This window comes from Geotrypetes seraphini, chromosome 9, assembly GCF_902459505.1.
Source record: "Geotrypetes seraphini chromosome 9, aGeoSer1.1, whole genome shotgun sequence".
In the NCBI taxonomy this organism is placed as follows: domain Eukaryota; kingdom Metazoa; phylum Chordata; class Amphibia; order Gymnophiona; family Dermophiidae; genus Geotrypetes; species Geotrypetes seraphini.
In genome coordinates, this window is record NC_047092.1 from 96,709,788 (window position 1) to 96,737,362 (window position 27,575).

At 43.8% G+C, this 27,575-nt stretch overlaps 1 protein-coding gene across 12 annotated transcripts in view; it reads left to right on the forward strand.

Moving 5' to 3' along the window:
- The window catches only part of PPP2R3A (protein phosphatase 2 regulatory subunit B''alpha), a 1,177,159-nt gene that overhangs the window by 665,465 nt on the left and 484,119 nt on the right, over positions 1-27,575 (forward strand). For 11 of the 12 annotated variants that reach the window (XR_004540589.1, XR_004540590.1, XR_004540592.1 and 8 more), the window contains one exon: positions 5,663-5,819. Coding sequence is in view for 9 of the 12 variants with exons in the window: in XM_033957843.1 (XP_033813734.1) it covers positions 5,663-5,819 (157 nt within the window). In the remaining 3 variants the exon portion in view is untranslated. Of the gene's footprint in view, positions 1-5,662; positions 5,820-15,739; positions 16,002-27,575 lie in introns of those variants that run through there. The other variant, XM_033957846.1, reaches the window with a different exon arrangement.

The window sequence follows — 27,575 nt, forward strand, 5'->3', positions numbered from 1 at the left end:
GAGCAAAGCAATTGTCTATGATGATACCTCAGTGCTGACTCCTGAGGTGGACCCTAGCATCAAATAATTATGAATTGGGTTATTCTTCCTAATGTGCATCACTTTGAATTTGTCCACTTTAAATTTTTATCTCTATTTACATGCCCAGTTTCCAGTTTCCTAAGGTCTTCCTATATTTTATAGTCCTCATTTTATAACTTTATGTCATCTGCAAATTTAATCACCTCACTTGTCATTCTGATTTCCAGATTATTTATAAATGTGTTAAATAGCACAGGTCCCCTGCAGCATTCCACTAGTCACCCTCCTCCACTGAAAAAATGGCCATTTAACTTTGTTTTCTATTCATTAACCAGTTCCTAATCCACAACAGAACATTGCCTCCTATCCCATAACTTTTTATTTTTCTTATGAAGAACTTTGTCAAGAAGCTTTCTGAAAATCTAGATAGATTACATTAACTTGCTCACTTTTATCCATATATTTATTCACGCCTTTGAAGAAATGAAGCAAATGATCCGCTTTGACATGGATGCAGGGACAAAACATCGATCCAGAACGACAGCCACGGCACTTAACTTCCGAAAAGGGAATTACGAAGGGATGAGACTCATGGTGGGGAAGAAGATAAGCGCTATTAAAACACTAGAGCAGGCATGGTCCCTTTTTAAGGACACAATCAGCGAGGCGCAAAATCGATATATACTGCATATCAACAAGGGATCCAAGAGGAAAAAAAACAAAGAACCGGCGTGGCTCATTATTGTGGTGAAGGAGGCAATCAGAGACAAGAAGACTTCGTTTTAGGAATGGAAAATGTCAAAAATGGACAAAAACTGGAAAAAGCACAAACAGCATCAACGCAGATGCCATAAAGCGGTAAAAGGGGCCAAAAGAGAAGTCCTACGAGGAAAAAATAGCCAAGGAGGCAAAAAACTTCAAGCCGTTTTTTCGATATATTAAGGGGAAACGACCCGCAAAGGAAGCGGTGGGACCGTTGGATGATCATGGAACAAAGGGAGTGCTAAAGGAGGACAAAGCCATCACCGATAAACTGAACACATATTTTTGCGTCTGTGTTTACCAAAGAGGATATACACAACATATCAGAACCCGACAGACTATATGCTGGAGGTGAAGACGGGAAACTGAGAAGGTTGACAGTCAGTCTAGAAGAAGTATGTAGGCAGATTGATAGGCTTAAGAGTGACAAATCCCCGGGACTGGATGGCATCCATCCGAGGGTCATTAAGGAACTGAAAGGGACTATAGCTGAACTGCTTCAACTAATAGCCAATCTGTCGATCAAATCGGGAAAGATTCCAGAAGACTGAAAGGTGGCGAATGTTACACCAATCTTCAAAAAAGGATCGAGGGAAGATCCGGGAAACTATAAACTGGTGAGTCTGGCCTTGGTACGGGGAAAGATGGTAGAGGCGCTGATAAAAGACCGCATCATTGATCACCTTGACGGACACAATCTGATGAGGACCAGTCAGCACGGCTTCAGCAAAGGACGATTTTGCTTGACAAACTTGCTGCACTTCGAGGGAGTCAACAGGCAGATAGACAAGGGTGACTCGGTCGACATTATATATCTGGATTTTCAGAAGGCGTTCGACAAGGTTCCGCATGAACGACTTCTTCGGAAAATACGTGGATTAAAAACTGGCTAACGGATAGGAAACAGAGAGTGGGGGTAAATGGACAATACTCGGACTGGAAGAACGTCACCAGTGAGGTGCCGCAGGTTCTCGGTGCTTGGACCTGTTCTCTTCAACATATTCATAAATGATCTGGAAATGGGTACGAGGAGTGAGGTGATTAAATTTGCGGACGATACGAAGTTATTCAGATAGTGAAGACGCAGGGGGATTGTGAAGATCTGCAACGCGACATAACCATGCTTGAAAAATGGGCAGCAACATGGCAAATGAGGTTCAACGTGAATAAATGTAAGATAATGCATGTCGGTATCAAAAATCGCATACATGAATACAAGATGTCCAGGGCGGTACTTGGAAAGACCCCCCAGGAACGGGACTTGGGAGTACTGGTCGACAAGTCGATGAAGCCGTCTGCACAATGTGCGGCGGTGGCGAAAAGGGCGAATAGAATGCTAGGAATGATTAAGAAGGGAATCACGAACAGATCAGAGAAGGTTATCATGCTACTGTACCGGGCCATGTACGCCCTCATCTGGAAAACTGCATACATGAAGGACACGGTACTACTCAAAAGGGTCCAGAGAAGAGCTACTAAAATGGTTAAGGGGTTGGAGGAATTGCTGTAAAGTGAGAGAATAGAGAAGCTGGGCCTATTCTCCCTTGAAAAGAGGAGACTGAGAGGGGACATGATCGAAACATTCAAGTAAATGAAGGGAATAGACTTAATAGATAAAGACAGGTTGTTCACCCTCTCCAAGGTAGAGAGAATGAGAGGGCACTCTCTAAAGGTAAAAGGGGATAGATTCCGTACAAACGTAAGGAAGTTCTTCTTCACCCAGAGAGTGGTAGAGAACTGGAATGCTCTTCCGGAGTCTGTTATAAGGGAAAACACCCTCCAGGGATTCAAGACAAGGTTGGACAAGTTCCTGCTGAACCAGAACGAACGCAGGTAGGGCTGGTCTCGGTTAGGGCACAGGTCTTTGACCTGGGGGCCGCCGCATGAGCTGACTGCTGGGCGCGATGGACCACTGGTCTGACCCAGCAGCAGCAGTTCTTATGTTCTTATGTTAATTTGTGCACATAGGTGCATAAGTGCCAGAAATTCAAAAACAAGCTATTCTGTATCCACAGTATGTATATATCTCCAACAGCATATATGCAGGGGGCATTCACACAATTAAGGCACATACTTATGCATAAAATTGACAGAAAAGAGGAGACTGAGAGGGGACATGATCGAAACATTCAAAATACTGAAGGGAATAGACTTAGCAGATAAAGACAGATTGTTCACCCTCTCCAGAGTCTGTTATAGGGGAAAACACCCTCCAGGGATTCAACACACAGTTGGACAAGTTCCTGCTAAACTGGAATGTACCTAGATGAGGCTGGACTCTTTAGAGCATTGGTCTGTGACCTGGGGGCCGCCGCGTGAGCAGACTGCTGGGCACGATGGACCACTGGTCTGACCCAGCAGTGGAAATTCTTATGTTATTAAATCTGACCAGACAGTCCTTCAGCAATATTGATTAAAAAAATGTTTAAAAGTATTGGACCAAGAACCAAAACTTGTGGCACTCCACTTATAACATCTTTTTCCTCAGAGTGTACGATTATAACTACCCTCTGCGACCTTCAACTCAACCAGTTTCTTTAGGGCTTTTACAAGGACACTCATTTTATTTTTAAGTCATCTGTATGGAACTCTAGGCTATGTAGGACACTAACAAAATCTGCCTCTGGTGAAATTATACTATCTTGTGCCCTGCAATAGGTTGGATTCCAGAAACCTCACTATTTACAGTTTTAAAAGTCCTCTGTGACTTCACCCAAGTCTGGAGAAGTATTGATAAGATCAGAGAGTGGAGCTGCCAGAACTTCCCTGTCTTCAGATTTATGCTATAAGGCTCCCATCATTTTAGTTTTTAAATTTTAAGTTTAATAAAATTTGATAAAATCGCTTATCTGGAATTACTAAGTGAATAACAATCCAATAATAAGAGAGCAGAAAGAACCAAAGCCCTGTGGTACTCCAGAACAAATAGACATCTGATTTTATATATCATGTCTGACCCTCAATTACTATTCAATTCAAACTGCTTAGGATATAAGTCAGCGGTCTCAAACACGCGGCCCGCGGGCCACATGTGGCTCTCCAGCTTTTATTTGCGGCCCGCGGTCTGGAGGCATCATTCTTTTCCTTTTGGAGCAGCAGCCGGCTCGTTCGTTCAAAGCCGCGGGTTGGTGGCTCCTTGCGCTATCCACTCCTGCATCGGAAGCCTCTCTGATGTCACAACAGAGGCTTCAGACGCAGGCACGGATCTCGCAAGGACCCGCCACCCGCGGCTTTGAACGAACGAGCCGGCCAGACACGCTGCTGCTCCAGTGGCGTACCAAGGGGGGGGCGGTCCACTGTTCTCCCTAGAGTGCGGCTCGTCTAGAATAGCGGTGCCGAACCTGCTTCCCTTCCCTTCTCACTGCTGCCATCGGGGATCAGGCCGGCACCGTGTTCTTTGATCTCCCTGCTTCTCTTCCCTGCGGGGCCGACCAACTCTCGCGGCCCGACATCAATTCTGACGTCGAGAGGACGTTCTGGCTAGCCAATTGCTGCCTGGCTGCCCGGAACGTCCTTTCCGACGTTAGAATTGACGTCGGGTGGCGAGAGTTGGTCGGCCCGGTGCAGAAGAGCAGCAGGGAGATGGCTGTTCCCGATAGCGGCAGCAGCAGCAGCCTATTCCGCGGCGGCGGTGGCATGGGGAAGGGCAGGAAGGAAGGAAGAAAGAAAGAAAGAAGGTGGGGTGGGGACAGGGAGCCAGAAAAAAAAGCAAAAAATGGGGCACGGAGGAAGGAAGAAAGAAGGAGGGGGGACAGGGAACCAGAAACAAAGCAAAAAATGGGGCACGGAATCAGAGAAAGAAAGAAAAAGTTGGGGGAGGGAATGAGGTCTGGAGGAGAGGAAGCATACAGGAGGCTGAAAGAAGGGAAGAAGTATAGGATGCACAGTCAGAAGAATAAAGTGCAACCAGAGACTGATGAAATTACCAAAGGTAGGAAAATGATTTTATTTTCAATTTAGTGATTGAAATGTGCCAGTTTTGAGAAAGAAAAGATATTGAACTTTAAATGTGAGTGCTGCAGAAAAAAATAGAGTACTTGGAGGGCCGCAGAAAAAATAGTTAATGTCTTATTAAAGAAATGACAATTTTGCATGAGGTAAAACTCTTTATAGTTTATATATCTTTCCTTTTAACTGTTAAAGGAAAGTTTTATAAACTATAAAGAGTTTTACCTCATGCAAAATTGTCATTTCTTTAATAAGACATTAACTATTTTTTCTGCGGCCCTCCAAGTACCTACAAATCCAAAATGTGGCCCCTCAAAGGGTTTGAGTTTGAGACCACTAATATAAGTGTTATATAAAAATAATAAATTAATAACTCAGCTGAATTTGAGTCTAACCCACCACTACCAAATAAGTTTCTTTCCTGTTAAATTTCAGCATGTTTTCACTTTAACAGCTATTGTGCACAAGCCAGTCTTGAACCTTAGCAGGTAGCCATTTTCTAGGAAAAGTTGTTCTGCTTCTTAAGAGCCTTTTGTAGCCTACCTAGCTTGATCTTGTATTTTTGGTAATCTTAATTCTTGTTTTCTGACTGGTTCAGTAGGACTGAACATTTCTGCCCTGTCTCTCTGATTGTTTTCTGTTATCTCATTGATCTCGCCCAGCTGTGCCCTAAAACACATTATAAAAACAAAACAAAATGAAACAAGCTTGCAAACAACCTAGGAAACTATACAAAATTAATTTGTTTTACCCCCATTGCATGGCCCTGATCTATGTATATCCTGGAATTTCTTTCAGAAGAGGAAATGTAAGTAATATGTCTAATTACTGTTATCACTGTGAACCATGTGCTGCACTGTAATTTTATATTCACTGCCTTAGGGAGGATTAATTAATGTTCTGGTTATGGGTCATATTTGTATGGTTGCAGACTTTGGCACTACTAGAGGAGGAGGAAGATATTAACCAGATTACAGATTACTTTTCCTATGAACACTTCTATGTGATCTACTGTAAATTCTGGGAGCTGGACACTGACCATGACCTCTACATAGACCAGAAGGACCTAGCAAGATACAATGACCATGGTGAGTAAATATTCACTTTCTTGAAAGTTGCCCTAGAGAGGGAGAGAGATTGCATGTCCACGATTTTCTTTTATAACAGTCTGCAGACATAGGAAGAGAAGCACACATCACTATCCCTCCTCTGCAAAATAACCTGTAGCACTTTGAAGACCCAGGACACAAGAAGAGGAGAAGGAGAGACATGCCCACACCCTTCTACTATTATTACTACATTTGATCATTTCTATATGGAGGCAGATTCTATAAAAGGGCATCCCGATTGTAAGTGGCAATAGGCGTCCTACCGCTGTCTGGCAGCCAATCGGGATGCACTTTTTTTTAACCCAGAGACAGGATGCTTTTTGAAGAAAGTCCAGTCAGAGGGATGCTTACTCCCTCTGGCCGACAGGACTGCCTCTTCAAAATGGCAGGCCTTCCCCTTCCCAGTGCATCCTGGGATACACTGGGGAGGGGCCTAAAGCTCTAATTGACTCAGATGCCTAATTGACCTGATTGACTCAGATGGTTAAGGCCACTCTCATGAGAGTGGCCTTAGGTCTTTGGCCATTTAGAGTCTTAGGCCACTCCCAGGAGAGACCTTAGGAATCATAGCCAATCAGGGCCTTAGGCCCTTCCCTGGTACATCCTATGATGCACTGGGAAAGGGAAGGCCCACCATTTTGAAGAGGCAGGCCTGCTGGCCAGATGAAGTGAGTATCCAACTGGACTTTCAAAGATTAGGGGGAGTTGGAGTGGGCTTAGGGTGCATGGTGGGGTCTAGAGGTTTGGGAAGGTGTTGGGGGCTTGGTGTTCAGAGGGCATCAGGGGTTCTGGGGCTGTCGGCAGGAGGGAGTGGGCATCTTTCCTACCGGTGTTCAACAGGGATCATTGGGTATTCTGGGGGGGGGGTGTTGGCAGGAGGGAGTGAGCATCACTCCTGCCAGTCTTCAAGGGAGGGGGGCGGGAGTTACAGGGGGTGTCAGCAGGAGGGAGTGGCCATCCCTCCTGCCAATCATGATGGGGTGGTCAGCTGCAGGATGGAGTGGACATCCCTCCTGCCGATTTTGTGGTATATGTCGAGGAGTCCACGTTCAAGTGATCATGGTAGAGGTATTTTCTCCCTGATAAGCTGAGCCAGTCGCGGCTTTGGGGAGGCCTGCTGGCTCAGCTGATTGGGGATTTCCTTGCAGCGATCAGCTGATGACAAGGGATCCCTCGATAGGGCAGGCGCAATTCTGTAATCGGTGTCAGTGACATAAGCACCAGTTACAAAATCAGGAAGTAAGGTGTCTGTTTTTAAAGACAGATACAATTTTCTATAGGACAGTTGGTAATGAGGTGTAGTATGAAATATATTATTTGCATTCGATTTGGTAGTCATGGCATTGTTAAACAGATTCAAATTCCTATATTCTCTTCTACTCCACCTTTGTCTCTTTCTTAGTTCCCATACACCTTCTGTCACTGAGGACCACCTGCTATCATCCCTATAGCAATGTATGTGGGTATCTCCATGTGTGGGTGGGGATGCAACAGAAACCAGTACTGCAAGCTAATTTTTCCTGCTGCAAGTCACAGTCTGTAATTGTCACAGGAGAGGGAGCGAGTAATTTACAGTACAGTACATATATAGATATGGTACATGGTTCATGGAGCCTGCAAATAACCTGGTTATTTCCTAACAATCCCAATAAAAGGAGGACTCACTAGGATTGCCATAGGGCACCAGAAAAAGGAGGACGGATTGAGACATCTGGATTTTAGTTGCAGTGCTTTGAATGGATATCTCAGTCATCCTCTATTTTTCCTACAACCATATGGTCATCCTAAGAGCAACAGGTTCCCCTGTGAGTGGAAAACATATTGTAATTGCCTAATTAGTTAGTAGAAAATATGTCCGAGTTGAAATATGCATCTTGCTAGAGCTGGTGTTTGACATGGCTGGCCTAGCAATTTTGGAGAACTTACCAATGATTACTACTAGGCTGCACCTTATTTAGCATCTGGCAGGCTTGCTTAGGGTTACTAAATGGCTCCATAAAAAAGAGTGTGGAATGAGATATCCAGGTTTTACTTCTATTGAAAGCAATAGGATGGATAATAACAATCTGAAACCTGGAACAACCCTTGCGGAGTCCCCCAAGGCTCGCCACTATCCCCAACACTGTTCAATGTCTACATAGCCACACTCGGCACATGCCTAGACAAATTAGACATAACCTCATACAGCTATGCAGATGATATCATCATCATCTTGCCTTTCGACCAATCCATCAATGACACAACAATCAAAACGCATACAACACTAGAAACAATATCACAATGGATGAGAGACCACAAACTAAAGTTGAACCAAGACAAAACCAAATTCCTACTTCTAGAAAAAAACAAAACACCCTCCATAACAAACCTAGAATTAAACTCCATCCTATACCCCCTACAACCCAACCTAAAACTGCTGGGAATAATAATAGTCAAAACGGTCCAGAAGGCATTTGCAACCATGTGCAACCTATGAAAAATCAGAAAATACTTCAACAAAGAACAATTCAGACTCATGGTCCAAGCACTAATCCTGGGCCTCCTGGACTAGTGTTAACAGCCTATACCTGTCATGCCTCACCTATACCTTAAAACAATTACAAACGGTGCAAAACACAGCTCTCAGATTGATATATTCATTGAAAAAATACGATCACATTACCATTGCTTACCAAGACTCACACTGGCTCCCAATACAAGCATGCACACAATATAAGTTCTTTTGCACCCTCTTTAGAGCCCTAAATGGAACTGGTCCTAGCTACCTGATCAGAAATAACACATCAAGACCAAGGAGAACACAGGCTCTCTTTACCCATCCCTCAGCAAAAGGCACACAAAGCAAAAAAACGATATGATGAACTACAAGCCACCAGAGCAGCGAAAATAGACTACCACCTCTCCAAGCTACTAACCAAGACGACCAACTACAAAACATTCAGGAAAGAACTAAAAACTATATTTTTCAAAACATTTGTCAAATGAGCTAACAAAAACCTTATAAACCCTCCCCAGATCCCATCGCTCATGCTAGTCTTCAATTCGTGTAAGCTCCCTGGGAATGCCCAAGCCAGCTCTTTTTGTAAACCGCCTAGAACTGAAAGGTATTGGCGGGATAGAAAACACTAATGTAATGTAATGTAATAAGAGAGTAAAACCTGGATGTCTCAATCCATCCTCTGTTTTCTGGAACCATATTGTAACCCTAAGCTTGCTGATCTCTCTGGCCAGTGTTCCAAGGGTAGTGCTAGATGGACCCCCTAACATTATATCCTAACTATATTTTGCACAGTTTAGTACAGTGTTTCTCAACTTCTTCAAGCCAAATACCCCCTAAGTCTAACAAATATCAACCGAGTATCCCTGCCTAAGCTCTGCCCCAGACCCCACCCCCCCTAAAAATAGTAGTACTAATTGTAATGCAATTTCTTCTACTCATTTTTCATATACACACAATATAATGTTATTAATACATTATGGTAACCACAAAATTAAAAAAAACCCCAAAGCAGACTGTATGGAGAGAAAATGTTAATTATCATTTATATTCATTTTTTTTCCAGAGGACAAGGCAGATTACTTTAAAATATATAATGTCACCTCAATAACAAGTATAGAAAAATAGACAAATATAGTGCAAAACATAGATAGCATATATAAATTCTCAAAACTCACACATTTGGATCACTAAATTGAAAATAAAATATTTTCCTACCTTTGTTGTCTTGTAATTTCATGAGTCTATGGTTGCACTTCCTTCTGACTGTGCATCCAATATTTCTTTCTTTCTGCCTCCTGCATGCTTTCTCTTTAGACCTTATTCCCTTCCCCAACCAACATCTCTCTCTCTGTCCCTCCATGAGTCCAACTTTTCTTCCTCTCTCTGCCACCCCTATTGACAACATTTCTTCTTCTCTTATCCCCTGGATCATGTGCAGCATTTATCACCACTGCCCACCAGCTCCTGCCCAATTCTCCTTCTATCACCCCTCTCCAGGATGCCACATCTCTCCCTCCATCACTATGTCCAACATTCCTCCCCCTTGCATCCCCTTCAATCTGTCACTCTGTTCCCTTTCCACCACCATATCCAACATTTCTCCCTCTCATCCTTCTATTCCTCATGCATCTCTACCTCACTCCTATCTCTTTGCCCAATTTTCCTTTCTTCCTTTCCCCTTATGCACCATCCCTTTCCCTCACTCACACACTCATGCCCAACAATTTTCCCTTTCTATTCCCTCTCTCCTCCCTTGTGTCCCAAGTTCATGCCCCCTCCCTCCTGTGTCCCAAGTTTGTGCCTCCCTCCCTGCCTTTCAGCTTTTATCTCAAAGTCATGCTCCTCCCATGTCCCAATGCACTCCTTTCCTCCCCTCCCTTTCTCCCAGATCATTCCCCCTCTCTTCCTACTTTCTCGCTCCAGGGCTGTCCAGCTGGGCCATTCCTTCCTACCTTCAGCTAGTTATAGACTAGTTTCTAATCTTTGGTTTTTAGCGAAATTAACAGAGAGGATAGTTTTAGAACAGCTGGTGTCTTACATCGAATCAACAAATGTACTTAACCCAAGACAAGCAGGGTTTTGATCAATGCATAGTACTGAAATAGTGCTAGTAGGCTTTCTTAGTGAGGTTCACTCAATCTTGGATGGGGGGAACTTTGCAATGGTAGTGTCATTAGATCTGATTCATTTGATCTACTGCAGTGTTCTTCAACCTTTTTACACCTATGGACCGGCATTGGTCCGTGGACTGGCGGTTGAAGAACACTGGGCTAAATCGTGGGCCAGACCCCGCCCATCTCTATCCAATCTCCACCCCAGATCCCGCCCCCATAATAGTACTAATTGTAACACTATTTTTTCCATTCATTTTTCACAGATACACAATATAATCTTATTAACCACAACATTAAACTACCCAAAGCACACTGATAGCAGATGTAAATTCTCAAAATTGACATAATTCAATCACTAAATTCAAAAATAAAATCTTCCCCCCTACCTTTGTTGTCTCCCTCCCTTTATGCGATGCCTTATAATAATAATAATAATTTATTTATATGTTGCCATACCGGGAAGGTTCTAAGCGTCTAACAGGAAAGCGTCTAACATACAATTCTAATAAATACATCAAGATAAAATAAATATGTGAATAAAATTAATAAAATTGGAAAAATATGTTAAAAAAGCTCCCACTTGGCCATTTAATGCTCCCCCCCCCCCCCCAGTGTTATCTTCAGGCTGGCTCCCTCTTCCTCACTGATGCAGTGCACAAAGTTGCAGGCAGCGGCTCCTTGCACATCCCAAGCCTCATCTGGAAGCCTTCCCTCTGTAACGTCAGAGAGAAGGCTTCCGGTTCAGGCGCAGGATGCACGTAGGAGTCACTGCCCTTGGCTTTATGCAATGAATAGTGAGGAAGAGGGAGCTGGCTCGAAGATAACGATGCATCGATCGCACTGTAGACCGGTGGTTGAAGAACACTGTTTTGGGCCTGATGCATGTGCTGGCCCTGTGGACTGGCAGGAAATTTCTGTGGACCGGCACCGGATCATGGTTTTTTACTAAACTTCTTACATGAGATTAGTTTAACAGGAATAGTTTGGGACTAGTTTCCAGCATTTCTCCAAGGATGTACTTTTAGAGTGGTCACTGAGGGATCAATATCTCAGGATAAATCGTTAGATTGTAGGGTACCTCAAGGGTCAGCTTTATCACCAGTTCTATTTAATATTTTTCTGAGTCCCTTGACACGACAAATTCAGGAACTAGAAATCAGTACATATATTTATGCAAACGACATCTTATTAGTCTATAGACCTGCAACTTTAGATTTAGGTCCTCTTATAGTTAGCTTAAATAGAATAGGAGAATGGTTGAATGAACATAAATTGATTTTAAATATGTCGTAGACTATAACATGTTGTATCTCAGGAGATAAGACAACACCTCAAATAGATATTTCTTTGAATAATCATAATATAAAGCTAGTAAATAGCTTCAGGTACTTGGGGATTATAATCGATTGTCATCTTATTTTTGAGGAACAGGTTTCAACCGTTGTTGCTAAAGGATTTGGGGCAATAAGACAGCTTAGAGCTATTAGAGATTTTCTGGATGAGAAATCATTGTATATGTTAATTCATGCCTTTGTATTGTCGAAGTTAGATTATGGTAATTTAGTATATGCAGGTATTGGGTTAGGACAGCTGAAACGCTTGCAAATAGTACAAAATGCTGCGATTAGATTATTAGGCCCCTGCATATATTCGTGATCATGTGACACATCTGTATTTAAAAATTCCATTGGTTACCAATGGAATTTAGGATCAAATTTAAGATCTTGATGTTGGCACATAGAGCATTATTTCAGCTACAGCCTTCATATCTTTCTAACTTGGTGTTATTTTATGCCCCAAGACGTTTTACGATCTCTGAATGACAATAGGGTAGTTGTGCTGCACGTGGCTGATCTGGAAGCCTTCTCTCCGAAGTCAGAGAGAGAGCTTCCAGGTCAGCCATGTACAGCGGCTGCCTGTGTCCCTGCAACAAGTGCTGCTGAAGGCAGGAAGGAGCAGCAGCCCACCCAGAAGGAGGTAACTGGGATCCCCCACTGACCCAGAAGTCTTCCCTCTGACATCAGCTCTAACATTGTAGGGAAGCCTTCTGGGTCTGCTTCGGCAGAGGGAAGCAGGCAGGAAGGAGGGCATGGGATCCCCAGCAGCCACTTTGGCGGAGGCTGGCAGGCAGGAAAGAGGGCATGGAATCCCCAGCAGCCATTAAGCAGGAAGGGGGGTGGGAGGCCTGCGCAGTATGTACCCCCAAGAAGCGTCTTGCATACCGTTTGTTGAGAACCTCTGGTGTAGTATATGGAGACGTTATATGGGGAAATGTCCTGACTCTACTCTACATCCACCCTTGCAGGAGGATTAGCAGGTCTATGGATGCAGAATAATGGGGGCTTGAGTGCATCCTCATGTATTAATCCTAGCCCTCAACATGTTCTGCAGCCACTGCAATTTGCACAACTCTTATTGAAGTTGTTGCCATGGTTCAAAGCTATGTAGGGTGTTAACCAAACTCAGTAGATATGCAGCCACACATACACATAGAATGGTGTAGTATGTTCAAACTGCAAAAACACACAGCAGAGACAGTTGGAAGAAAGGATTTTTGAGGAAGGTCAAATGTTCAAAGCAAATTCCTTTATCATTAAACATTTGGCTTCCTCAAACAGCATTTCTGCGATTGGTGGACTGACCAGTGTTCTCCCTAGCGCCTTTTGCGCCTGGATAATTTAGGTGAGTGCCCGGCTGTCAGGTCACGAATCCTGGTGCCGCTGCTCAACATTTTATAAAACCCCTCTCACTGGCTTGGGGATTCCCCAGGCTGACTTGGCACAGCCTGAAGAGCCGCTGGAAGTATAAATCAATCCTCGATGCAGGGCCCATATCCAAGAGGTTAGAGAGTTTTTTAGTTGATAGCAATAGTGAGGAATTCAGTGACTTAATTCTCCAGGACAGCTGGTATTTCTGTGTCATGTCCAGGCCAGGGGTCGTGTGTCAAGAAGAAGGAAATGAGGAAAATAGTTTAGAGACTTCTTACTGGGGACATACATGAGTTGATCATGATCAGTTTTCTGGAGGAAAAGTCCATAGTCTGTTATTGAGAAAGACATGGGGGAAACCACTGCTTGCCCTGGATCAGTAGCATGGAATATTACTACTCCTTTTTGCCAGGTACTAGTGACCTGGATTGGCCACCGTGAGAACAAGCTTCTGGGCTTGATGGACCAATAGTCTGACCCAGTAAGGTGATTCTTATCTTCTTATGACTCCCACCTCAGCCTGACCTTTTTTTTTTTTAAAGCGCCAGCAAGCGAATTGAACCCATGCTCCGGGGCTCTAACAGTAACAATGTGCATGCCGGCTTCCCTTCTCCTCTGAAACCAGAAGTTATGTCATGAGAGGGGAGGGAGGAGAAGGGAAGCCGGCAGGCACAGTGTTACTATTACAGCCCAGAAGCATGAGTTCAATTTGCTACAGGATAAGGCAGGAGATAGAGCAGTGAGGGAGTCAAAAGGAGGGAGAGAAGCTTACAACTTGCTGCTCTTGCTTGCTTTGGGCCTTCCTAACTGCCGGGTCCTGCCTTTGTTGAAATAGAAAGTAGGTGAGACCCGGCAGCGAGAAAGGCCTGAAGCAAGCAAGAGCAGCGAGTTGTGAATGCTGCGTTGCCGATGGTGTGTGAGACAGGGGAAGGGGAAGAGAAATGCTGCTGCTGCACTCAATTGGGGGGAAGGAGGGAGAAGGAAGACCAAGGGATGGAAAAGAAAGAAGATACCAGACCATGGAGGGGGAGGGAGTGATGCTAGGGCATGGGGGGGAAGGAGATAGATGCCAGACCAGGGGAAAGGAAGGAAGGAGGGAGAGAGGGAAAGGAAGCAGAGGAGATGCCAGATAATGGAAGAGGAGGTGGAAGGAAATGAGAGAGATGCCAGGGCATGGGGGGATGGAAGGGAAACTAAGGAGACAAATGCAAGACCAGAGGGAAAGGAAGAGGAGGTTCCAGAGCAAGGAGGGAGAGAGAGGAGAGAGATGCCAGAGCATGGGGTACGGAAGGGAAAGAGATAAGGATGCCAGACTATGGGGTGGAGTGGGAAAGAAGGAAGGAAAGGAGAAGAGAGAGATGACAGAGCATAGGGGAGGGGGGTATGAGAGGGAAAAAGACCCTTAGAAACCTTCAGAAGGGATTTTGTGCTGCTGAATCAAACCTACCATAAGGTCTATGAACTGAGCAAGAAGTGCATAATTTCCTGTCAGCATAAATAATATTTTTACAAAAGGACTTCATCTTTGCCCTAGAAGCTGGCAAATATCTGCTGACTGTGACAAATGGTGGATGTTCTATGCTGGGACATTCCAAGAAATGCTTGGGCCACAGGAAAGACACAATGTCAGGTCACAATGACATGGTCAAAATTACATGATCTGTAAATAAAGCTGTTGACAATCTATAAGCAAGATTAGGAGGGGGAGAGTGAGGGTGCCCACCCTCAGGGATCATTGACCTAAGTATTAAGAATGCATTGTTAGGGAAAATAGAGAAGTCATATTTGACACCAAGTGACACCATGCTTCATTATGACTCAATTGCCAGTATGTATACCATCTAATCAACAAAAATGACAAGCGTGACAATCCAATAGAAGTTTCAAGTTTAATTAAAATTTCTTATACTGCCTAATCAGCCTTCTAGACGGTGTACAAAATCATAAAAGAAAACAGTAGTTAAAATACAAATTTAAAAAGACAGGGGGCGACAGACTTTTGGAGACATAAAACCATAACAGATGGAAACAAGAGGATAATAGGCATGAACTACAATTTCAAAGATAAAAGATAACAATTTAAGGGAAAATAAAAATAAAATAAAATAAAATCATTCTAAGTTGCCCTTAAAAGGGCAGTTAAATCTCAAAGACATCAATAAACAGAAATGTCTTTAGCTTTGTCTTGAATTGATTAAGAGTTAATTCTTTGTGTAAGTAAGCTGGAATACTATTCCAGAGAGAAGGAGCAATCACAGAAAAAATAGAAGATCTCATAGTGTTTATGAATCTTAGTGATGGAACAGAGAAAAGATTTTGAGCTGATGATCGAAGAGCCTTAGAAGGGTTATATGGGATAAGATTATTAATGAATTCTGGTTGGTTATTTTGTTGGATTTTAAAAGTTAACAAAAGTATTTTATAGGTGATTCTGTGTTCTACTGATAACCAGTAAGCTTTATGTAAAAGAGGAGTGACGTGGTCATGTTTTTTTTTTGCATTGAATATGATTTTTAATGCAGTATTCTGTACTATCTGAAGTCTTCTGATTTCTTTTTTTGTTTTGCCTTTGTAAAGGCTATTGCAATAATCTATACAAGAGATCACCAGGGAGTGAATTAAAATATTCAAGGAAGCTGGTTCTAGCTATTTGGATAAGGCTCTATTCATGCGCAGCCAGTGAAAGCACCGATGGACCACTGTACTAATATGAAGGTGATAATTGAATTTGCTGTCAAAGGTGACTCCAAGTATGCAATTAGTAACCAGGTAGTACTCTTAACCCTAGGCTACTAAACTAGGGTATAAAAGTAGCATACCTGCTGACTTAAGCTTTAGAACGGAATAGGCAGCACATAACATACCGGTACTTTGTGTTATTCTTCCGTTAGCCTAAATGCTGTTTGTTATATCCTATTTGGATGCATCAATGTAAGCTGTCTTTTGTTTATTACTATTAAACATATATTATATACAGCAATTGAGTTGTCGGTGTAAGGTCATTTAAAATACATTGGAGAGGCTAGCAGCGGCCTCTCCAGGAGGAGACAGAAAAGCATAGAGGAGGGGGTGGAGACAGAAAAATGGAGAGGGGGTGAAGCTGAAATGAATCATGTACAAAGGAGAGAAAGGGCACAGGATATATGGTTTATTGAAGGGACATAGAAAGAGGGAAGATGCCGTATTGAAGAGAGGGTAAACAGTGGATGGAAGGGGAAGAGAGAGAGGGTGGACAGTAGATGGAAGGGGCAGAGAGAGAGAATTGGATACTTCTTAAATTTAATAAAAATATTCTGGCACAAGTGTCAAACCTTAAAAAAGGAAATCATATTGGGCATTGGAAAATAATTAATAATTAATAAAAATAGTACACATTTAATTTTCCCCATCACCAGATTTCCTTGTCCCGCCCCACTCGGCTACTTTTTCATGCCACCCAGCTGGAAAAAATTTCTGGGGAGAATACTGCTGACAGTTGTCTATGCTGTTTGGTTTTACATTTTGTTTTTCCTTTGTTAGAAGAGATTTTTTCTTCTTGGTTTTGCTTTGTTGAAACTGCAAAAGCCTACACTGACAACATGGCTACTGAGGACCACTGTGTACCTACAAAAGAACATAAGAATTTGCCTCCACTGGGTCAGACCAGAGGTCCATCGCGCCCAGCAGTCCGCTCCCACGGCGGCCTATCAGGTCCATGACCTGTAAATGATCCTTTATATCCTTCAATCCCTTTTATCCTTCCTTATCTATATCCTTCTAACTGTACCCTTTCTTTATCCTATATCTTCCCTATCTATATCCTTCAATAACTCTTTCTTTCAAGAATTTATCCAATTTCTCTTTGAAACCCTGTAAAGTACTCTATCCTATCACACCCTCCGGAAGCGCATTCCAGGTATCCACCACCCTCTGAGTGAAGAAGTACTTCCTAGCATTGGTTCTAAACCTGTCCCCTTTTAGTTTCTCCGAGTGCCCTCTTGTTCTTGTAGTGCCCCATAGGCTGAAGAATCTGTTCCTCTCCACATTCTCAATGCCCTTCATGATCTTATATGTCTCTATCATGTCTCCTCTGAATCTCCGCTTCTTCAGGGAGAAGAACCCCAGTTTCTCTAGCCTGTCTGCGTATGAAAGGCGCTGCAGACAACAATCAAGTGTCTTTCAGTTGTTAAGATTTAGGTTAGCACCTAAGGTGCACAGACCTGAGGCTATAAAGCATATTGAAAGTGCAAATGAGGTTAATGAGGCACTCTAAGGAACAGCCTCTGTGATTAAAACTGTGAGTGAGACATAAACACAGCCAGTTCCCATGGAAATAGTGTTTATTAACATGCTCCAATACATAGATTCCATGGTCAGAGTTCATTCAGATCCCCCCAATACATAGATACCAGAGTCCATTCAGTTCCCCCCCAATACATAGATGCCAGAATCCATTCAGGTCCCCCCAATACATAGATGCTCTCTCACATCTGCCTCTATTTTCCCATCCCATGGAGATCCCCTCCCCCTCAATGTTCCCTGTACATTGAGATTCACTCCCTGTCTCCTGTGTTCCCATCTTATAGTGATTCCCTCCCCTTCCCACCTCTATGATGCCCACTATGGGACATACAGCTGATGTGGACTGGCCTTCTGGTTAGGTGGCTAACTGGAACCTTGATCTGAAATGAGACCACCATGAGGTAGAGAAAGTCTAGCAGAGTTACAGGGTTCATAGCAGCATGAATACCCTGGAGAGGATGACAGAGGACATAGAGGGCCCTAGTGGGGTCCTTTTCCCTTGCCCCGGTCCCTGCCAAATCAAGGTTCCAAGGCAGGGTGGGTTGAGCTCCTGGATCCCCAGGGGAGTGACTCTGCCAAGCACAGCCTGCATGGCTTTGTGAGCATGTCAGGTGGTGGCTTGCTCAGTGACTAGAGAGGTGATTAGATCACGTTTGGCTGGTATCTCCCTGGCGAGGACATCCAAGGTCGCCCTCATAGATGTCACCTCTTCTTATAGCCCCAACAACCTCTGCCCTGAGCAAGCCCTGCTCCTGGTAGATGTTGGTGCTAACATCCAATATTTGCTGGGCTTCTCTCTCAGGGGGCCAAGATGTTGATGTAGGGCTTAATGTCCCCCAGCTCATCACTGTCACACCTATGCCTCCAAAGAGCATGGCGGGCAGCTGGGTTGTGACACACCGCTCTGTTTTTGGCGTGTTGCCCCTGTATAGTTCCATGGATAGCCCTTCAGGACATTTAACCTTAGGCAACAGCCTAGATCTGATCTTTTCAGTGGACCTTTACTGAATAGATCACACAGCCAGGATGGCAAAAGAAATATGTAGGTTTTATTTGGCCACCGGCCTAAAAATCAAAGTTCATAACATTGGCTTAGTTTGTGCAGCACTAAGAAAGGTTTACTCTGTAATTTCATAACAGGTTTCAATATTAGCATGGCAATAAAACAAAATAAAAATTTTGTATTTTAATCAAATCAAGCTTTAACTTGGCCATGGGCTCTGGACTTTATCAGGTAAGTCAATACAGTTCTCTTCACCAGAACCTAACTTCAGGAATGTTTATAGCTGTCTTAGAACAATTCATGTGGTCAACTTTTCCACCATTTGTAGAGTGGCAAAAGAAGCAATAACCTGTCCTGTACTTCTGGATGAGTTTTTACTGCAGTAGTTCACACACCAGCAATACTGGGCTACCGGCACAGATAGCCAAGAGAGAGACAGCAGGTTTTAGAATTCTGTGCAAAAATATTCTTACTGAAGCACAAAGACATTTTTTATGATATTCATGCAGCAGACATATGAGAATGGTTCTCAAAGGTAAACCTCATCAAAACAGGATGGTGGTTAGCAGGGATGTTACAAACATATCAATGAAAACAGGCAAACTTTTAACCTGAGTGATTTTCAGAACGTTACTGAGTGCATGCAGACTCAGTTCAATCAAAGAGGCTGACGTGGCAACAGCTAGTAGCTGGTGCCTGCACATGGAGCTCTGCTAACCGTGAATCTCAGCTGGAATACTGAGATTCACCTGGAATACTGTGTCCAGCACTGGTCGCCGTACACAAAGAAGGACACGGCCTGTTAAAGCGGCATGATAACCCTCTCCAATCTGTTCGTGATCGCCTTCTTAATCATTCCTAACATTCTGTTCGCCCTTTTTGCTGCCGCCGCACATTGCGCAGACAGCTTCATGAACTTGTTGATCAGAACTCCCAAGTCTCTTTCCTGGGAGGTCTCTCCAAGTACCGCCCCGGACATCTTGTATTCATGCACGAGATTTTTGTTACCAACATACATCACTTTACACTTATATACATTGAACCTCATTTGCCATGTCGATGCCCATTTCTCAAGCTTGATTATGTCACGTTGCAGATCTTCACAATCCCCCTGTGTCTTCACTACTCTGAATACTTTGTATCGTCCGCAAATTTAATCACCTCACTCGTCGTACCACTGCCCAGATCGTTTATAAAGATGTTGAAGAGCATGGGTACAAGCATCAAGCCCTGCGGCACTCCACTAGTGACGCTCTTCCAGTCCGAGTATTGTCCATTTACCCCCACTCTCTTTCCTATGCTCCAGCCAGATTTTAATCCACATGAGTATTTCACCCTTGATTCCATGACTCAAAATTTTCCAAATTAGTCGTTCATGCGGAACCTTGTCGGACACCTTCTGAATACAGATATACAATGTTGACTGGGTCGCCCTTGTCTATCCACCTGTTTACTTCCTCGAAGAAGTGCAGCAAGTTTGTCAGACAAGATCTGCCTTTGCTGAAACCGTGCTGGCTGGTCCTCATCAGACCGTGTCCGTCAAGGTGATCAATGATGCAGTCCTGGGTAAGGTGGTGTATTCGATTTCTGCTTACACAATGCTTTGGATTAGACAATGGGCAGGTGATTCCACCTCTAAGATTACTCATGCTAGGCTTCCCTTTAAAAGGCAATTGTTATTTGGCAAAGGCTTAGATGATCTTATGAATTCTGTAGTGGACCATTGCCCTAAGACTCTACCTGACTGCAGACCTGTAGGGGTGATTTCTGCCTCACATCTAAGGTTAGGCCTCATTCATGTCAAGCAAGCATGAACCATCTCTGCCTGATGCATTCTGGATGTGTTTACAATAACTGTGTGTTTCAGTCAAGGACAAGGAGCCACCCTAACTTGTCCAGCTTCTCTGTGAAACCTAGAGGAGTTATGAACTATGTTATGATCTGTGTTCTGTGCTTATCATCTATGGCGCTGTCCAAGGCCCCTGCACAAGAAAAGGTGCTTGCGAGGATTTAGACTATGTTTGGATGTGAGAGAGCTCGGATCTAAACTTAAGTTTCTCTGTACACTATACCGTAAAAATAAGAACTAATAAAAGTTGCCTCTTGTGACCTGCTCTCGTATGAGAGTGACAACGCAGAACTGTCTTTTAAACAGATCTGGTTTCTGTCGCAAAAGGAACTCTAGCTAATATATATTACCGCTCTTCCAGTGACAAATGGACTTGTCTGACCAGAAGAAGTTCTATCATCTGCTACGCTGAGGAAACAGAAGAATTCTATCTCCCGGATCTGCTGAGGCATAATCTAAAGGGTGAGAAAAGGAATTATCTCTTTCAGCTGGGATAGGAATGTTAGGTCCCCTTGGTGATAAGCTATAATAGATTGCTGCTATCATCAGGACTTAGTATTGTAAGGAATTATACCTTGTGTGTAAGAATTAGTCATATTTACTCATTTACTTTGTGATTACTGTGTAATAATTGTGTGCTGAAATATATGTATGTAGATAGATTGTGAACAATAATTAGTTATTATTTACTGCTGGCTTGTGAATTATATTTTTATATCTATAATAAAATATTTCATATAGCTTTGGTCTCTGTATTCGTATAAGTTGGCACAAATCCGAATCCTTGGTTGCAGTTATGGGATATCCTAGAAACGAGTTGCATGTGACTTGTTTATGTTACACTAATTAGTTATACCCATAAATCTGCCTACAGACTCAGAATCTCTAGAGGTTCAGGACATTGTAATTTTTGTGGTTCCAGGTGTTTCCGCCAATATTCAAGCTCTATGTCTCAGAGATTTTCCCAGGGCTACAGGCAGAGGTTATCCAGCTCCAGGCATAACCAACTTTCCACCTACCATTCAGCTCCCTCTGCCAAAAAGAAGCAATAATGCCAGGCTGAAGGAGGTCTCTCTATATATCGGGGGCAGACTCTCAGTGTTTCTGCAGGCCTGGGGGTGCATCTTGTCCAATCAGTGGGTTCTGGACATTATTTGGTTTGGCTACAAGCAGGAATTTACTTGGCCTTTGACAGATTGGTTTGTAGACTCTCCCGTGGGGCACCCGGACAAGGCAGTCAAAGTGCAAGCTACTGTACAATGATTGTTGGATATTGTGACCAGGTATAGGCAGAGCAAGTGCCCAGCCTAGGGTTTATCCACAGGTAAATACGACAGAGCGGTTAGTCCTGGAGGCTAGTGGAGTATAATTGGCATACACAAGGAAAAAGAAAGAGAGCCCCATTCACTTCTGCTTTGGAATAATGAAGTATTTTATTGAAAACTTTAAATCAATATGTTTGTAGGAAACAAACAATGCAACAGTTATATTTTCACTGTGAAACTACTTATCTTCACTTAAGTGCTTTCAGCTTCAATTCCCTTTACTGGTCCTTATTTCTCTGGCTTCCAGCTTCCAGTCTCTAGTCCTTTTGGAAACATGCTCCCAATGGTTAAGCCAGAAATAAAAAAAAAAAACCCAAAAGATTTAGCTTCTCAAAAAACTATAGCTTTATCAAGCCAGCACCTATATTCATCTGGGCAGGAATTGCAGTCTCAAAATCTCCTGCTCTAGAAGCAGGCCTTAATTTTCACAGTCTTTTAAATTTAGACTGTGGCCTAAACACAGGCCCTAACTTACAGGCCTTCAATACTCAGGTAAATGGAATTCAAAAAATACTTCAATACTCAGGTAAATAACTCAGAAATACTTCAATACTCAAAATACTTCAATACGCCAATTCTGACATTGGAGAGGAAGTTCCGGGCCATCCAGGCAGCGATTGGCTGGCCCGGACCTTCTCTCAAATATCAGAATTGACATCGGGGAAGGCTTGTGTGCCGATGCCTGGACCTTCCTTTCCTGCAGTTGAAGCGGCGGTGGGCAGGAAGCAGCAGCAGGTGGCGTGTTGCAGTGGTAGCGGACCTGGGGGGGTTGTAAGCAGAAGAATCGGCAGTAGGCCAGGCTTTGGAGTTGGAGGGAGGGAGGAGGGCTGGCTTTGGCACGGCAGGGAGGAAAGCAGGCTGTCTGGCTGGTTTTGGTAGGGAGGGGGGTGGGACAAAGGCTGGAAGGCAGTGAGGGGGGACGTAGGAAGGAGGGAGGGAGGGAGGAAGGAAGGAGAGAAAGAGGCAGAGAAAGGGGGGGTTGTAAGCAGAAGACAGACTAGAGAGAGAAAGGCCTGGCCTAAAGGGGAAAGACAGGAGGCAGATGCAGGACTATGGGAGGTGCAGACAGAGGGGGAGAGACCCTGAGGAAGAACAGAGAGATGCAAGATCATAACAGAGGAGGGAGAGAGAGGGAGACATTGAACAAAGGTACAAAGGAGAACTGACCTGGATCTGGGGAGGGTAACAGAGGAAAAAGAGAGAGAGACCTGGACCCAAAGGGGATGGGGCTGGATTGTGAAATAAATGTTGGATGTAAAAGAAAGAAAAAATATTGGATGCACAGTCAGAAGAAAGTGCAACAAGAGACTCATGAAATCACCAGACAACAAAGGTAGGAAAAATGATTTTATTTTCAATTTAGTGATCAAAATGTGTCAGGTTTGAGAATTTATATCTGCTGTCTATATTTTGCACTATATTTGTCTATTTTTCTAAAGTTACTGAGGTGACATTGCATATTTTAAAGTCATCTTTGAAAATATAAATGATAATTAACACTCTGCATACAGTGCGTACGGTTACCATTATCCTCTGTAATAAAACCCTAAGCGCGCATGCGCACTTACAACGGCGTGATCCCTGCCTTCGTGATTTGTGCCTTCGTGTCCGTGTTTGATTTGCAGCACGTGCGGTGGTTTGCGACATGTGTGGTGCTTTCACCGGCAGTTTGTCTCCTGCGGTGTGACGGTGGTGATAGGTGGCGGCGAGAAAAATGGCAGGAGGGTTCACCGCTGAGAGCAATGGCAGAAGGGTGACCTTTGGCCTGGATGAGGCATACAAGGTGCAGGTGCTGAGAGGCGTTCGGCTGCTACTGCTGCACAGGGAAGTGGAGGGGGAGAGGGAAAGGGGGTTGATTTGGGGGGAGGGGTGTGCTGGGGGCCAGGCAGCAATCTTGTTTTGCTCTGGGGGAGACAGAAGGGGGCCACGGAGAGATAGGCACGCATGGTACAAGAGAGAGAAACAGGCAGGCAGGGGGCCAGGGAGAGAGACAGACAGACAAGGGGCCAGAGAGAGACACAGACAGAAAGAATAACAAACAGACAGGGGGCCAGAGAGACAGACAGACAAGACAGTCAGCGGCCAAAGAGAGAGAGACAGAAAAAAAGACAGACAGACAGTGGCCAAGGCGAGAGAGAGACAAAAAGTCAGACAGCGTCCAAGGAGAGAGACAGACAGAAAGAAAGAAAGACAGACAGACAGCGTCCAAGGAGAGAGACAGACAGACAGCATCCAAGGAGAGAGAGAGACAGAAAGAAAGAAAGAAAGACAGAAAGCGTCCAAGGAGAGAGAGAGAGACAGAAAGAAAGAAAGACAGACAGCGTCCAAGGAGAAAAAGAGACAGAAAGACAGACAGTGGCCAAGGAGAGACAGAAAGAAAGACAGACAGACAGACAGATAGCGGCCAAGGAGAGAGAGAGACAGAAAGAAAGACAGACAGACAGCGGCCAAGGAGAGAGAGAGAGAAAGAAAGAAAAAATCACAGATAGACAGCGGCCAAGGAGAGAGAGAGAGAGAGAAAGAAATAAAAAAAATGACAGACAGCGTTCAAGGAGAGAGAGAGCAAGAGAAAGAAACAAAAAATGACAGCGGCCAAGGAGAGAGAGAGAGGGAGAGAAAGAAAGAAAAAAAATGACAGACAGACACGGCCAAGGAGAGAGAAAGAGAGAAAGAAATAAAAAATGACAGACAGCGTTCAAGGAGAGAGAGAGAGCGAGAGAAAGAAAGAAAAAATGACAGACAGCGGCCAAGGAGAGAGAGAAAGAAAGAAAAAAATGATAGACAGCGGCCAAGGAGAGAGAGAGACAGAAAGAAAGACAGTGGCCAAGGCGAAAGAGAGACAGAAAGAAAGACAGCGGTCAAGAAGAGAGAGACAGACAGACAGACAGCGGCCAAGGAGAGCAACAGAAAGACAGACAGACAGACAGCGGCCAAGGAGAGAGAGAGAAAGAAAGACAGACACATCTATTCTAGCACCCGTTAATATAACAGGCTTAAAAACTAGTGAATTAATAAGATATTGTGTGTACATGAAAAATGAATGGAAGAAATTGGGGGCGGGGCGGGATTGGGGGCGAGACTGAAAATTAATAGGAAGGGAGGGGGGAGGGAGGGGGTGAAATGTACTTATTTTATCATTTGATGGTAATGAGTGCTGTTTAGTTTATCAGTTGTATGTTTATCTGTTGTAATGGCTTTTTAAAAATAATAAAGAATATATTAAAAAAAAAATAGATGTCCCATTTTAATGAAAAATAAATGGTCACGTTAAGCATATTCCACTTCTTCAGCCCCCTTAAATTTCCATGGAGTCACATATTCTTCGATTGTTATTGCACTCCATAAACTCAGTCTCTGAATCCATTTCTATTTCAATTGGTTCAAGTTCACTGATTTACTGGTTCTGAATAAGTAATCTCAGGTTCAGTTTGGTACCAGGGCTGTAGAATCACCTTGTCTCCCTTTCTGCATTGATTCCAATGTGGTTTGGGCTGTGGCTGATTCTCTTGACAACTACTGCTCTGGGTGTAATTCCTTCTCCTCCCTTCATGTGTCTGTCTGCCTCTTATTGGTGTAGTGATAGGAGATGTGTTTACCTGGCTTTTCAGGGCTTTCTGCCTACAATTTGTATTCCCTTTTGGGACTAAATAGTCTGGTTTAACCTCTCCTTTATGTCTCACACTTGGTGACAACTTTTCCTGCCTGTTATGTCTCTTTAGAAAGATATAAATAGGAGGTGTCAGTTTCTGGTTGACTTTTGACAAACACCTAGGCTTAGATATGGGTGGTGTACAGCTAACATTTGGCATTTCTGAATGCAACTCAGAATTCCCAGGGGCTTCCCTGTGACAATATTCTGGGCATAGAACCAATGCCACCTAAAATCTCATGGCTCAGGCAGATACTCCATATATCATGCAAAAGAAAGGCTCAGACGATTGGAGGCTAATCCTGAATCTTACATATGTAACATGACCATACGTCCCGTTTTGAACGGGACCGTCCTGTTTTTAATTGCCTTAACCCGTTGTCCCGAAACACACCTGAAATGTCCCATTTTCGGAGCCCAGGTTTTCTTCCTGCTTCTCCGATGCAGCAACAGGCCAGGCGCTGCAGTGACTGCACTGCACAAGCGCCGGGCCCATAAGCCTTCCCCACTGACGTCAATTTGTTGGCTGGCCCAGAACTTCCTCTCCGACGTCAGAATTGGCGTTGGGGGGGAGAAGACTTATAGGCCTGGCGCTTATGCAGTGCAGTTGCTACATCAGGGAAGCAGGGTGGCTTAGCTTGGCTTGTTGGGGGGGGCCAGGAGAAGCAGGGAGCGTCGGGTAAGAAGGGTGGCTTGGCTTGTCGGGGGCAGGGGAAGTACGTTGGCTTGGCTTGTCAGGGGAGCAGGGGAAGTAGGGTTCATTGGGGAAGCAGGGTGGCTTGGCTATATCTGCTGACTATATTTTGTACTATATTTAATGAGATGGGGGGATTCCGTGGGTCCTGTCACATTTTGAGAAAAAAAATTGGTCACGTCATACATATGTCAATGCAACGCTCATGGTCCCACGCTTTTGCATGGCAGTATGTCATAGCATCAGTGGCCCCAGGAAAGTTCCTTACCTCTTTGGATCTTACCGAAGCTTACTTACATATTCCCATTTATCAGGCGCACCAGAAATTTCTCTGGTTTCATGATCTGGAAATTCATTACCAGTTTTCAGCTTTGCCTTTTGGCCTGGCAATGGCGCCTCGTACCTTTACCAAGGTGATTGTGGTCAGCCTAGTAGCCTTCCTAGTTCATGAAGATCAGGTAGGCCTTGTGCCTGGTAGGTACACCTCTGCAAACATCTTTAAGGCCCTGGTAGATACAGTTTTGGGGGGTACACCTTGTTATTGAAGTGCAGTAGGTAGCAAAGCCTGCAGCGGTCAAGAATTCATACTTATCAGATAAGGGCTTCAATGGCTGGGAGGGTTTAGATGGGATGGAGTAGGTTTTAATAGAGATTTCGGCAGTTGGAACCCAAGCACAGTACCGGGTAGAGCTTTGGATTCTTGCCCAGAAATAGCTAAGAAGAAAAAATTTAAATTGAATCAGGTTGGGCAGACTGGATGGGCCATTTGGGTCTTTATCTGCCGTTATCTACTATAAGTTGTGGCTTTGGACCTTGATCACATTGTAGACAATTTTGAATAGGTGGTGTGGGTTGTTACCTACTTCTTCAAGTTTCGTATTGATATATTTGCATTTACATTTCTAAGATTTTGTCCTAATACAATTTGCTAAGTAGTCTGCATTTTCAATGCAAGTTATCCGAAGGGTTTTTTAAACTTACGTTCCAGGTGCTTCAGTTGGCTTTTTAGAAGAGATAAGCCTGGATGAAACATGCTGTTCCTTGGTTTGTCACTAATTGTGAACATAAGAACATAAGAATTGCCGCTGCTGGGTCAGACCTGTGATCCATCATGCCCAGCAGTCCGCTTACGCGGTGGCCCTCTGGTCAAAGACCAGCGCCCTAACTGAGACTATACCTACCTGCGTATGTTCTGGTTCAACAGGAACTTGTTTAACTTTGTCTTGAATCCATTTAGTATCAAGCTCAGAGAGGAAATTTAGCTACCACCATCCCTCCCCTTACTCATTCTTCTCCTTACCTAACTGCACAATCAATTCCTTTATCTTGGGGCCATCAACCCTCCCGCCTCCTCAAGCCCTCACAGGTAACCGGCCCAGGTGTCTTACAGCCATTTTCCTAATTCCATATCATACAGCACATACAAAATCTTCACACCATTATACCAAACCAAAAATAGGTCTCTTAAATGTCTGCTCTGTTAAAAACAAGCACCACCTAATAAAAGATTTAATTCTCCAACATAATGTACATATTTTCTGCTTAACTGAGATATGGCTAACTCAAAGCGAGGAGGCATTTATCAACCAAGCCTGCCCAAACAATTATAAAT